Source organism: Pyxicephalus adspersus, chromosome 5 (assembly GCF_032062135.1).
Source record: "Pyxicephalus adspersus chromosome 5, UCB_Pads_2.0, whole genome shotgun sequence".
Classification (NCBI taxonomy): domain Eukaryota; kingdom Metazoa; phylum Chordata; class Amphibia; order Anura; family Pyxicephalidae; genus Pyxicephalus; species Pyxicephalus adspersus.
Genome location: NC_092862.1, coordinates 129,501,069 through 129,515,681, shown reverse-complemented (window position 1 = coordinate 129,515,681; position 14,613 = coordinate 129,501,069). Strand labels below are relative to the sequence as shown.

The window sequence follows — 14,613 nt, the reverse complement described above, 5'->3', positions numbered from 1 at the left end:
CTTTTAGACATATAAAACCGGAAAGAAATGAACCGCTAGGGAGGTTAAGTGGTATCCCTATAATAGTATAAAGAAGAAAATATGCTTCAGAAATGTCAGTGTGACATTTACACATTCTGAAACTACAAGATTGGACCAATAGGAACAAGAATGCCAGAAGAGAGCGACATGAAACAGAATTTACAAGTGAGAAAAAAAAAAAATGGCAAAAATTGGGAACATCGAACATTTATAGACTTTGAATGTAGAAATGTCCTCAGATCATAGCATTACACTATAAGGCCTTGATCAGAATAGCGCTAAAAGATTTCTGACATCTGCTAAGCGCCTACTGACTTTTTAGGGTGAGCGCATTGAAGTAAATGTATCCGCACAGACAAGCGTGCTGCCTGAAGTCAAACTGGTGCAGAAATTGCTTCTGTATGAACATCGCCTGTCCCTTTCTGCAATAATGACCTAACTGATCATACAAACTTAAAAATGGAACTTTATTTCCACTTTACGGTACAATGAATGTCTTATAGCTATTTTAGATTATTGTTGTGGTGTTTAGCAAAAAGGAATTGTGCTGCCGATCTCTGCAGTAGTAGAGAAAAGGCTGCAACTTCCTGGGGTTTTGGATACCTTGCCCCCTTCCTTGGGTAGTGATTGTTCCAGCCAGCCCCTAGATCACTACCGAGACCTGTAGTATGACAAAAAGCAGGTAGTGGCAACAACAACATGCACCAGGGGACTAGGTATTAAGTTGTGCACCCATGTAAGACTTTTGTCGTTGGAAAGGATCTTTCACAATCCTTTCCAACGACAAAAGACTTAAATATGAATGAAGGAACGCTGTACATACAGCACCGTTCTGCTTTATTAGCGAGTGGCACCCCGCTTTTCTCTTGTCCATAGTCTGTAAGGGGAACAAAAGCAAATTAAACAGTGCTGATTTAGCTATTACTACTAATGAGGTGATTTTTTTATATTACATTCTACATCCAAAAAGAGTTAGAAAAGCTCCACAAACTATTTCACTGTCTAAAGCTATGTACACACGTTAGATTTTAGTCGTTGGAATGGATCTTTCACCATCCTTTCCAACAACAAAAGACTGCACGATGCATGAATGAGCACTGTACATACAGCACCGTTCTGCTCAATGGAGGAGGGGGGCGAAACGGAGCGTCACCCCGCTGCTCTCTCCCCCCTTCACTTGTATTACGATCATTCTACATCCGTGGATCCACTAGGACGGTTCCATGAATGACGTGAGACGGCCGGTGTACACACGCAAGATTCTCGTCCTGAAGTTATAATTGGATGAGAATTATCTGACGTATGTACGTAGCTTTAGACACCAAGTTTCTCTAGCTGGTATTTCTCTTCTTCTGTGCATCTCATAAGATGAAGATGCTGCAGCTACATGATAACGGCTCTCCAGCCACTGCCCACCAATGGAGCCAGTCCAGACACTCTTTTGCCTGAAAATACTCAAAACAAAATATTAAAATCTTATAAAAATGCTGACAAATCACAGAAGAGCACTATAGTGCAATATAACTAACTTTATTAAAAGAAATGCAAAGGTTTCTACAATACTAGAAAAAGCTGAGGGTATTACTGCTGAAAGGACATTCACTTTTGTCAGTTTTAATAAAAAAAATGTAAAAATGGTTTATGAAGCAGTTCATCCTTGATATATGCTATATTTTTTTCTAATGTAATGAAAGCTTCAATCTAAATGTCAAAGCAGGTGCAGTTCGAGTTTCAGGAAGAATGGAACATGTTTTACTGCAGATGGGAAATTATGCAAATTCATTTCACTTTCTGAAACTGAAATTAAAAAAGAAAAAAGTCAACAGCAGGTGTGGTGAAGCCCTTCTTTATGGGTATTAATATATACACAGATTACACTACAGGGAAGAGGTTCCTTCTACCAATGGGCCTTAAAATAGAGGAGTATATTTGTAGTTACATGATAGTGACTTGGCTAAGAACAGCGCTGTGTAATACGTCAGCTATTTAAATATAAGATGATAATATAACTTCCTCAATAGAAAAATTTGTGGGTTGCTATAAATGTAGTAATGACAATTATGTACCACTGTAAGTTTATTAAAAAAGTACTTTCTACTATATACTCATTTTAATATACAGGGGTTTGTTAATGTACAGCGCTGCGTAATATGTTGGCGCTATATAAATCCCTTTTAATAATAAATATAATTAAAAAGTGCACAGGCTGCTATTGATGAGCTCTCCTTAAAATACAGACATGGAGCTTGTATGCAGAGCTGTTCAGTCTTTTCTTCAACTTTACAAAACTTAATACTTGTTTTAAATCACTGAGTCCGATTTATTAAAGCTCCCCAAGGCTGGAGAAGATACACTTATCAGTGAAGCTGGGTGATCCCACAAACCTGGAATGGATTTCCTAACAGTCATTTGCTATTTGTTATCAAATGTTTTCAATCCTGGACCCGATCCATGGCAGGTTTGCTAGAACACCCAGCTTCACTAATCCTCTCCAGCCTTGGAGAGCTTTAAAAAAATGAGACCCTGTAAGTCCAAAACTACTAAACCTGCAGACAGGTAACAATTTTCACAAGAAGATAAACAAGGACAGCTCACATTTTTGTGCAGTAAAGCTCACAGGTCTGGGGACAAAATCTAACTTGGATTTGACATGGTTAGGTCCCTTGAAGAAAACTTAGAATAGACTAAGAAACAAATACTGTACCAAGTTTGAATAATACATAGACGTGCAAGTAAAGCAGCTAAATTCAGTGCGATGGTTTCAAAAACGTAAACATTATTCACAGATGTAAAAATAAAAACCACTTGGAGACACCTCTGTGTAGCAAAGTAAGCGCAAAAAAAGGAATGAGTAAACATGTCACAGATTTACGTACCAGTTCTTTAAAACTTAAACGACTCTTGCATTTTATGAAACCATACTCTAGTGCAGATGACTGTAGCATGGATGAATCTGTAAACGGATATGTTAATCATGTCCTTCAAGTTAATCTTACCTGGGAGATGTGATTGATGGACGATTCCATCCTCCGCAGCTGGGAGGCCTGGATGTCAAGCAGCTGCAGCACATTGTTGGCCAATGCATTGATCTGGTAGGCGACGCTAGCTAGGGACTGGGTGGTGTAGGCCTTGGTTTCTTCTAGTGCTTTCCTCTTGTCTGGAGCCTGTAAAGGGAATGAAAGCAGATTAAACATGGTGCTGATTAATAGGATGAAATTTAGGTATTACCAGCAAAAAGGTCATTTTTTATATTACATTCTACATTCAAAAAAGTTAGAAAACCTCCACAAACTATTTCACGGTCTCAGGCTGCGTACACGCATTAGATTTTTGTTGTTGGAAAGGATCTTTCACAATCCTTTCCAAAGACTGAAGGAGCGCTGCACATACAGCACAGTTCTGCTTAATAGAGAAGGGGCGCACCCTGCTGCACTCTCTCCCCTTCACTTGTATAAGGATCTTTCATGGATCTGCCAGGATGGAGCCAGGAACGACATCAGACCAGCGCTGTACACGTCAGATGCTCTTCCGATATCAGCCCTGAATTGATAATCAAACAAGAATCATCTGACGTGTGTATGTAGCCTTAGATATTAGTATTTTTGATATATTTACATAGACACACACCAACATTGCAATAAATAACACACTCTATCCCCACTCCCTGCACGTAGTGCCATGTGCAAACATGCCTTGGTTTTATTTGTCTTATGAATGTGCAAATATACACATTCATCTAGCCTTAACCTTGCATGACTCGCATACTTCAAATGCTTTAAAATCAGAATTGTGACATCCAACCTCACACTGCCACAGGGACACTCCTGACATCCACTAAATAAAAGCTGAGAAATTATGTGGACAGCACTATATTATACCAGTTCTGCAAATAACTACATGGGGCCATTTATTAAAAAACAAAAAAAAAGTACACAAACTAATAATTTACTATTCTGAACAATATATTCTAAAAAATGAAAAACTGGTTGCTGCTGCCCAGTGCACCTTTTCAAGGCTTCTGATTTGCCCTCAATTAATGCCTGAACATATAAATGAAAGATAAATTGTGCATTAAACACGGAAGGGAAAAAAAGAAAATACAGAACTCGCTAATCTCCAAAAAGTTTTTCAACCTAAATGGGAGCCTGTAAATGCTTTCACAATAGCACTTGGGCGCTTCTCAGACTTACAGCTGCAAACTGCCTCTCTTCAATACCTCGCCTACAATTTTTGTGTCAGCCACAGTTCAATTACATTCTCTTAGATTGTAAGCTCTTCAGGGCGGGTCCTTTCTTCCTCTGTCTGTTTCTGTCCGTCATTTGCAACCCCAATTTATTGTACAGCACTGCACAATATGTTGGCGCTATATAAATCCTGTTTAATAATATTTGAATCCGTGTCATGCGGTTGAGAATGGTTCAGGTTTGCTGTGGTTTAAGGTTGTCGGGAAGTTATTGGATCTTTCTCAGACCTTCAGCAGCAACCAGAACTGATTTCAATCGCTTTCCAACTGTTGTTGGAAACAGTAAATTCAAGTCAATGGAAGTGGTCGAACGCAAAGCAACATTAGCTACAATCCACTGCACAAAGTGGTTCCCAACTACTCCAATTCAGTTGATTGGGAGCGGTAAGCCTGTAGCAGTCTGCTGCAGTCAACCACATATCTGAAATTCGCTTTAGTCTGTCTGCACTAGAGTTCATTTTTAGAGACATGAAAACACAATGTGAACGCTTTGAAGAAGTTTACAGAGCAATCAGGGCATTTTAAAGAGTTTGCAAAACAAATGTTAAAAAAAAATGTTAAACCCATCCATCTAATTTGCGTGTGTAGGAAGTAAAAAAGGAAGCAGTGTTATTGCAGATTAGTAGTGACGATAAGTAGAGGAGTTTTGTTCAGTGGAGCTTTGTTCTTCTACAAAGAAGATGGTTCACCTAAAGCTACATACAGCCCTACTTTATACCCGTGTGTGTATGTGACATACATTTCTCAATACAGGACTGTTTTACTGCACAGTCAGACACATGCAACCTATGGTGTACAAGTGGAGAGTTGTCCCTATTAATGTGCATTGGACATTAGCCGAATAACCTCCTAAAAAATCACAGCTTATACCCATGAAACACCCAATTCTGTGTATTGGAGGAGGGGAAAAGTCGTTCCCTTTCCCACACTGCAGTGCTTGTTTCCTGACCGACCAAATGGCATCCCAAAGTGAAAGGCTCATTTAACACTGTAAACACCCCAGAGTCATCCCAAAACTGGACTGGAGCATGTTGGCTACCAAGCAAACCTATCACATATCCCTTATCAGGGCTGCCTTAAAGTAATGATCTGGACAAGAACCAGTCACATGTTGTCAAGTTATACTAACTACTCCAATCTCCTAATCTCCATTTAATGTACAGCGCTGCGTAATTTGTTGGGGCTATATACTGTTTAATAATAATATTACTCAGTATGCCAAGTAAAATATAGCAGAAATTTTTTTTTCCAATAAGCCTACACATTGCTAAGATCCTACAATAATCTAAAAAACGTACATTTTTACAAATCCTAGTACAAACCCAATCAATTATTTTAGATTTCATTGGAGTTTACGTTAAAATAATTTCCAGTGTCTATGATGCAGTTTATGCATGGTATTGTATTTTCTGTGTTGTATTATAATGATAATACTATATAATGATACACATAATTAGCACAACAATCAGAACTGAATATACCTTCAGGGACCCTTTCGAGGAGGCAGAAAAGGAATGAGAAAAAAAAAACAAATTCCCTTGGTTTGTATTCGCAGATCTACCATACATGTCAAAGCATGCTGAAAGCTTACAGAAAGCTGCAGCAATGACTCAGAGTTGCATTTCTATTGAGAGAAAATAATATCTTCAGCTAAATACATTTATATAAACACTGGATACAAAACATGCTTTACTAACCCAGCCCACAATAAATGGAAATATATGTAGATACTTCTATGTACGCGTATATTTCTCTAACATTGCATATTAGAAAGTAGAGGTGGCTTAAACCCAAATGCTGAAGAAAACTGGCTCTGACCTTTGCAGCGCTGGGTCCTAGGTTTGAATCTCAGCCAGGACACTATCTGCATGGAGTTTGCATAAGTTTCTTCCCACATTCCAAAAACATGCAGTTAGGTTAATTGGCTTTCTCCTAAATTGACCTTCGGCTGTATTAAAGACATATGACCATGGTAGGAAAATTAGATTGTGAGCCCCTTTGAGGGACAGCTAGCGACATGACTATGGACTTTGTACTGCGCTGCGTAATATGTCAGCGCAATATAAATACTAAAAATTATAAATAGGAATGCTGTGTTTCAAAAAGGTATTCCCTTACTATTCAATATAATGAAGACAGATAAAAAGAGGTCAGCGATGGCAGCCACCACATGGCAGTACCCCAATAACACAACTTTAGACTTCAGACCAATAGGCATTAAGTTTGTCACAGGAGAACAGGATGTGTCAGATAACATGACTCTCAACCAGGGCCACCATAAGAAACTTCCTGGGCCCCTTTCCAGCAGTTCAAAAGTCAAGCTTTTTTAATCAGGGCCCAGTACAGAAGTACTACCTGTCCCCTTCTGATGATGGCCCTACTGCCAGATCCAGGGCTCCTACCACCGGGAAGAAGAATTCCTTATCAAACTCATTTGGAAGTGTTTGGCAACATCCAAAGCTCTTCAAGAAAAAAGGGGCTACTGAATCAAATTCCATCTTTCATCTAGATTTAAACCATTCCACTCCTTTTCCTTTCATTTCCTCTCAGTAGCAACAAGTTTATTTTAGAAAAAGAAATCCATGGATGTGTATATATGTTCCTTCAATAAAGTTACCTTTATTCGTAGAGTAAAAAATGTTACTGAAAGAACTGAATAGAAAATCTGACATTGATCAGATTGCTCTGAGGAATGCAAATCCATAAACACACTAGATTGGCACTGCCAATTATTTTACTGCTAAAATTAGGGGAAAATGGTACAGGCAGACTTAAGAAGCTTGAAGCGTACCTAGACTCAACATTTTCACTTTACATAAAAGAGCAGATAACCCTTAAATATAAAAGGCAAAATGCTTTTTTTTTTTTTTTTTTTTTCAAAAAAGTGCAGCACCTGCCCTTTTAGTCTTGGATTGCAAAATCAAGGGAGCACAGAGCTGCCAGAGATACCTACATCACGCATCCCGGGAGGCTCTGGGTCCTCCTTCTGCGCATGCCCCAATCTCAGACATACGCAGAAGGGGCATTTTTTTTCTATTAAGGGAAAGAGATGCCGATCTCTCCCAAGCACTCTTTCTTCCCCCCCTTTACAGAGGGTACGTCAACCAATCTCGCATCTGTGCAGTGCGAGTTCGGGTGACGTGCAAAGAAGACAGAGGAAGAAGACGGAAGTGAAAAATGAAGATGGTGGCGACCGGCACTTCCTCAATACTGAGGAATTCCAGGAGGACATGGGACTGGATTGCGGGAAGGACCAGCACCATTGAGGGATCTGCAGGATTAAATGTAAGTGTCATTTTTATTTGTTTTAAGTTTAGCTCCGCTTTAAGTATGATGTAGACTTGTTTTATAACCTCCTTGATCCACATTAACTTTCAGAGCTCCATAGGAAGTTGATTTCACTATTTTTCCGTATAAGAGAATCTTTTCCTGACACAAGCTCTTCGAAATACAGATTTTTGAGTTGAGACCATAGTTAGCAGCTGTCAACAACTGTTTATACCATGGGGTGTGGGGGGTATTTTGGTAAAAAGCTTCTGGGTTGCAAAGAGTACCACAAATCACATTTAAGAGAAATGCAGCATTTTGCAATGATGATCATAACACCACACAGATGGTTCACAACTGCTTAGGTACATAACCATGCCACTTAAACTGAATGTTGCAATGCACGGACTCTGCATCAGCATAAACAGGTCCTTAATATTACATTCCTTAAAATCCCCCAGTGGACCATTCACATGAAAAGAATTTTTGATCCTTTCTGCAGGTTTATACTCCTAAAAGTAGACGTATGAGGGTTGGCCGAATAATCAGTGTTGTAATCTGAAAAGAAGATCCATCTGTATCCCTTAGCTGAATAGAGTCTTAGTATTTCAGCAAAAATTAAACCCCTATGGCAGGGAATGCCTCCTAATTCCATCTGTGAAGACTTCTGGGAAAGGCAGCCAGCCAATCAAACCAGAATGAAATAGGACACATGGGGGTGTTCGGTACAAAAGTCTGTGTACAGAACACCCCAAGCGTGTCATACTGCAGGGGGCTGACATTTGGTTTTTTGATCAGCCTTAGAAAACATAGCACCTACAGATTGGATTTTATAATTACTTTTCCCATTTTCAATTACAAAATTGTCATGTGAAGTGATTAATGCATTTTTAAAGCAAAAGCATGCGTTTCTTTTAAGGATTATGAAGATGGTAGATCTCTTTGGCGAAGGTTTATTAGATTGTCTGGCACAAGGTGAAAATGAATGTTCTTTTGCATGGTCCAGGCATTTATTGTAATATTGTGCTTCTAGATTGTAAGCTCTATGGAGGAGAGGACCATTCCCCGTAATGTACAGCGCTGCGTAATATGTTGGCGCTATATAAATCCTGTATTTTATTATTATTATTATTATTATTAATAATATTATTAGTAATTGTGCTGCTTGCCACCTGCAACAAGATAAGCATACTATGAAGTCTTATCCAACATCTGGAAAAAAAGAACTGTCCAATCAGTATCTCCTAAAATCCAGCCATGTACAGGAAAATTCATGCCATCTCCAAGGCCCAGCTAATGGGACAACACCAAATTTTATCTAGAGATGTCACTATTGTGTTTTGTTAACCACTTGCTGGAGAGGAATTTGCAGGGCAATAACCTCTCATTCCATTTCAGTGTTCTGCCCAGCTCCTTTTAGACGGGCGCACCACCCAGCAGTTTTTGGGAAGTTAATAGATACTGGTTTGTACACTGCATTTCATATGTTCTGTGTATTTTGCACCTTTTCTGCTGCGTACCAAACATTCTTCTTCCAGTAGTCAGATCTTTAGAAAGCTCCAAAATACGGAAACAAAGCTCTGTTCCTATACTTAAATAGGCACCACACACATGAAACATGACATGCAAAGAGTTAGGAGCGGCAGGAAACCTCTAGACCAGGGGTGGGCAAACTTTTTGGCTAAGGGGCCACTAGGGAGTTTTAAAATTTGACGGCCGGGCCAGTATCAAATGGATCAAGAATGCAGTATTCTGCCTATTTTTTATTTTTTTTGGGTGGGAAGAAGCTGTAGGTGGGTGGCAGCCCCTGTACTGTGACCCAATTCTTCAGTAACCACCCAAATAGGTGGCTGGGAGGAGAAAACTGGAGTGTACAAATTAAATTACATGTAAAAGCCATTCCCTAAAAGTAAAAGAAAACTTACATTCAGCTTCAGTGGGAACAGTGTTGTTGGTCACACTTTCTCACCAGTGGACAATTTTGCACAAATATTTAAACAGGCCGGATTAAGAAGCCATGTACGGCCTGCGGGCTGTAGTTTGCCTGTGCATGCTATAGACAATACTGATCAGGGTTGAGTAGTCTGGTTCTTAGTTATTTGTGTGCCAGGGAGGCTGCTCCCCGATGACAGCACTCAAGCATCATGCTAGAAAGTGAATGCCCTTTTATGAAGCATCACACGTTCTCATGTTGTAGGTGTTCTGTCTCGTAAAAAGTGTAGGTTGCCTTAACTGGGCCACATTATTATTAGTATTAAACAAGATTTATATAGCGACAACATATTACGCAGCGCTGTACATGAAATAGGAGTTGCAAATAACAGACGAATACAGACAGTGACACAGGAGGAGAGGACCTGCCCCGAAGAGCTTACAATCTTTCATAAACAAGCCCGAACACAGCACTTTGCAAGTACCAATTAAGAGTTAACACAACTGTTGCTTTCATTATTCAGCTGTCTTTTTACAAGAGGCACCAGGCAATTTGTATGCAGCCTGCACAATATTTTACTTGCTGCTCTATCTGCTTAGAATACTAGCCTAATCTTTCCGCTTATTTATCACTGCTAAGAAGTGGCCATTTTCACAGCTCAGAGAGCTTCTACATAGGCCTGCAGCACTATATCCCGAATACTAGAGGCTTCACAAGGAGCCCCTAACACTCTCTGCAAAAGTTTAAACAAGCAAAGTCAAGCCGTTTGCAATACAATAGCTTTAAGGAGGAAGGACTTAATATGGAATTGTGGCACTGGGTCTATTCCTAATAGAAGGATGGAAAATTCTTGTGTATTTGAGCTAAGTTGAAATATACAATGTGGCCAAACTGAAAAATGCAATCCAAATGTTAAAAATACATCAGTAATGGAACAGGTATTCTTAACCAAAAGATTATATATTATACAATTTTATATATTATATATATATATATATATATATATATATAAATAATTAATAATATATTAATTCTAGCCCTAAAAATGCACATTATCGAACTGCAAACAGAACTACAAACTCACTGATCATGGCAGTCTAAGGCTCTGTTCTGTATGTGCATTTTATTAGAAATGTAATGGTATCTATGTAAAAAAAATATATATTTTATTTTCTTAATACAATAGAGATAGGAAGCTATAATACAATGTCATGTAATGCGCACAAAGGGGTAACATTTTTTTTTTTGCAGTCCTTGCTGTCTTTTCGCTGGTTTGTTTGCCCTGCAATTAGAAGCTTATCCTTTCCTCTCCCTACATCAAAGAAACATTCTCCTAACAGCAACCTAAGCACACTTGCAGCCTTCATGAGATAATGAACCAAAGTTTCGAGAGGTAATAAAAAAAAACTAGCATGTTGTTTAGGCTTCGTACACACGTCCAATACTCGTCACTGGAAAGGATCTTTCACAATTGTTTCAAAGGACAAAAGACTGAACAGGTGCTGTACATACATTGCCGTTATGCTCTATAAAGAGGGGAGAACGACAAAGTGGCAGCTCACTGCGCTCTCTCCCCTTCACTTGTATTAAGATATTCCTTGTTCGTACATCAGCCAGGACGGATCCATGAACCTCATCGGATGAAAATCATCTGGTCTGTGTACGTAACCCAAGTCTCATTGAGAACTCCAATGGACAGCAGAGGATTGTCAATGGAAACAATATGTCATTATAGTGTCCAGGGACAAGTGATTGAACGAGCACTGTATACACAGTTCTGTTTATTAGAGGAGGGAGTGGCACCCATAGGTGTGTCCTCCATAGGAGTGAGCAGTGATCGTTCCTCAGTCTGATGTGGCTGACTTAAGAACAATGTTGGGGGACTTCTGTACATTTCAGATTTCCACCAGAGATGGGGGGGGGTTACTGCATGTGCTATTTTTTCTGCATGCTGCAAATGCCTGCGTTTTCAGCATGCTAATATGTGCACAAAATATATCTCCTATAAAGAGGAAAGCACAATCGCCGGCACATTAGTTACAGATTGCAGTTAACCTAAATTTGATGCTTCAGTGCACTTTTTTTTTTTCACACTGTTGCACTTCAGAATGTAACCATGTGCAAACTACAACATGGCCAACAGGGAGAATCCACCGGAAGCCAGTCAGACTGATTACTACTGCGGGTCACTGTGCTTTGCCCAGATCATTGTTTATTTAAAATGCATTGAATGGTGCATGTGTAACAAGTAATAAGCAATGGATTTAATATGGCTGTGTTAAAGACCATATGTATTGTCAGATGTACTGTGCAGTAGCTCTAAGGACGAATTTGAATCCACAAAATCCAAAGAAGCCTATCGACCTCCTTAACAAATAACTCTCAGGTCTTCAGGGAACCCCCTGCTATAAATAATAAATTAACAGCCCATAGTATATATTAGCAAGATGGTCAAAGATAAGAATGTCACCCTTATGGATAGCCAAAAAGATCACTGCATGGGCAGCACAGTGGCTCAGTGGTTAGCACTCTGGCTTTTGCAGCGTTGGGTCCCAGGGTCAAATCTCGGCATGGACTTTGCAGGTTCTCCCCGTTGCATCGTGGGTTTCCCCCAGGTACTCCAGTTTCCTCATACATTACAAAAACAGAGTTAGGTTAATTGGCTTTCCCAAAAAAATTGACCTTAGACTGTAATAAAGACATATTACTATAGTAGGGACATTCGATTGTGAGCTGCTTTGAGGGACAGCTAGTGACATGACTATGAACTTTGCAATATGTTGGTGCTATATAAATACAGTGTAATAATAATAATAATAATAGTGTCAGTGGCAACTGATCCGAAAGGCACAAACTGCTTATTGTTAAAGGAACCCCTTACAATCTTTGGAGGAACCGTGGGCTTCTCTTTAACCCTGGTTGGGAAACATTGCTCTAAAGGGTTGTGAAAGGCTTCAGTATACTTAACAATTGCGGAATACAACTATGCTATCTAAATACTAATAAAAGCTTGTTGCAGGCAGAAAATCAGGAGTTCCTGGCAGGAAGGAAGTTCCAACCTTCCCTTTACATGGGGAAGTTTTATTTTAAAGACTCTAACAATATCGATACACCCTTTCCTCTCCCTTCCCCATGGAACAGTTGAGCCAACACAAACTAAAGAAGCAGTTTATAAACTCTCAATTGACACTTTCGGACTCTGCTGGAAGCCTCTGATAAAGTTCAACACACCACATTTGTCAGGGGCTAAAAATAGAGCTAGGCCGCAGTTTACTGAAGACTTCCAATGTAGATTGGAAAGAAATAGTCCTTTTTTCCTTGCCAGATGACAGTTTACTTCCTGCCGATGACTAGCTTGGTTTACTTGTACTGTATTTATATACACTGGAGACACTGGCAATGACTAACCACCAACACATGGGCCCTGATCATCGGAAACCAAACAAACATCAATTAGAAGGAGAATCCCCCACACACAACCACTGGAACAAGAGAATAGTTCTAATTAGATCTATGATTTATGATTTTTTTTTTTAGTTTAGCTTATGTACAGTGCTGCGTAATATGTTGGCGCTATATAAATCTAATTTATTAAAAAAAAAATGTAGGTTCATAGCACTGACATACTTCAGCCATGATGCTAACGGTGGCTCACAATCTAAGGCTACACACACGTTAGATTTTTGTCGTTGGAAAGGATCTTTCACGACCGTTTCCAATGCCAAAAACCTGAAATATGAATGAACGAGTGCTGTACATACAGCACCGTTCTGCTCTATGATAAGGGGAGGGGGGAGACTGAGCGAGTGGCACCCCGCTGGTCGGTAGTCAATCCACCAGAACGGATTCATGAACGACGTCGGCCGAGCACTGTACACACATCAGATTCTCGTCCAATATCAGCCCTGAAGTAATACTGCAACGCGAATCATCTGATGTGTATATGTAGCTTAATGTCCAAGGCCAATTTTGTAAAGAGGCCAAGAAACCAGGGTGCAAAGAGAAAATACATGCAAAGTCCTTGTTCAGTTCTATAAGAGCAGTGTGCTAGCCGCTGAGCCACCAATTATTCCTTCTGGTGGTTGCCTTAGTTTTTTTTTCCCTCAAGCTCGCCATATTTTCATATCCTGTCCTAACAAGTCTCCCTTACTGTACTGTATCTATAGAAGAGCAGGGCTCCCCAGCCAAGTGCCAGCTCTCCTCAAATCCATTATATGAGAGGCGTCATGTAGTTCACAAAGCAGAACCGGAGAGGCTAATAACATGGAGGAGGTCCTTGTTTCCTCCTGCACACAACCAACAGGTATATTCATGTACTGTACTTATATGTACGTATAGGTGTATAAAAAAAAAAATGAATTAATGTTTGTAAACTGCAATAAATTTTGTTTTTACGTTTTCATGGCTTTGAAGAATATTTAAATGTATCAGTCTGTAGTTGCATTTCCAGTAAAATAAAATAAAAAAAATAAAAAAAAGTTCAGTTACGCAATCCTGCTTTTTATCATTGAAAACACTGACAGAAGTAAAGCTGCGTACACGCTTCCAATTTTTATCGTTGGAAATGAACGACGAACGATAGATTGGGCAAAAATCGTTCGTAAAAAAAGTAACCAACGACGCCGACGAACGAGGATAGTCGTTGGAAATGAACGACCGGACCGGCGGATCCGATTGGACGACGATCGTTGACCATCCTTCGTGTGTACTGTCGTTCATTGATCGTCCATGGTCTGAGCATGCGCGGTGAACGAACGTTCGCTCACTTCCTGTGGTGCACGTCACTTCCTGTATCGTTCAAACGATCGCATCTATCGTGTGTACAATATCTGCGAACGATTGTGTCGTTATCTGTATGTACAGGATCGGTGCCATACGATCGTTCGCAGATATCGTGCAGGATCGTTCGTCGTTCGTTTACCAACGATAATAATTGGAAGTGTGTACGTAGCTTAACTTGCCCAATATCAAGCATCACTACCTGCAATTAAATCATAAGAAAGTCTTTGGGATTGGACGGGCAAATGCCCTGACAACTGTATGTGAAAAAACAATATCACACACATAAATGTATGTATTTGCTCTGGCGGTAACTGTGTCAGAATGAAAGTGAGAAAAATCTACAATTTTTAGGGCTTTTCCTACAGAC

General features: G+C 39.7%; 1 protein-coding gene across 13 annotated transcripts in view; it reads right to left on the bottom strand.

The window, feature by feature from the left end:
- The window catches only part of ABI1 (abl interactor 1), a 68,816-nt gene that overhangs the window by 37,117 nt on the left and 17,086 nt on the right, over window positions 1–14,613 (bottom strand). For all 13 annotated transcript variants that reach the window (XM_072412692.1, XM_072412698.1, XM_072412693.1 and 10 more), the window contains exon 2: window positions 3,018–3,185. In XM_072412692.1, coding sequence (XP_072268793.1) covers window positions 3,018–3,185 — 168 coding nt within the window. The remainder of the gene's footprint in view (window positions 1–3,017; window positions 3,186–14,613) is intronic.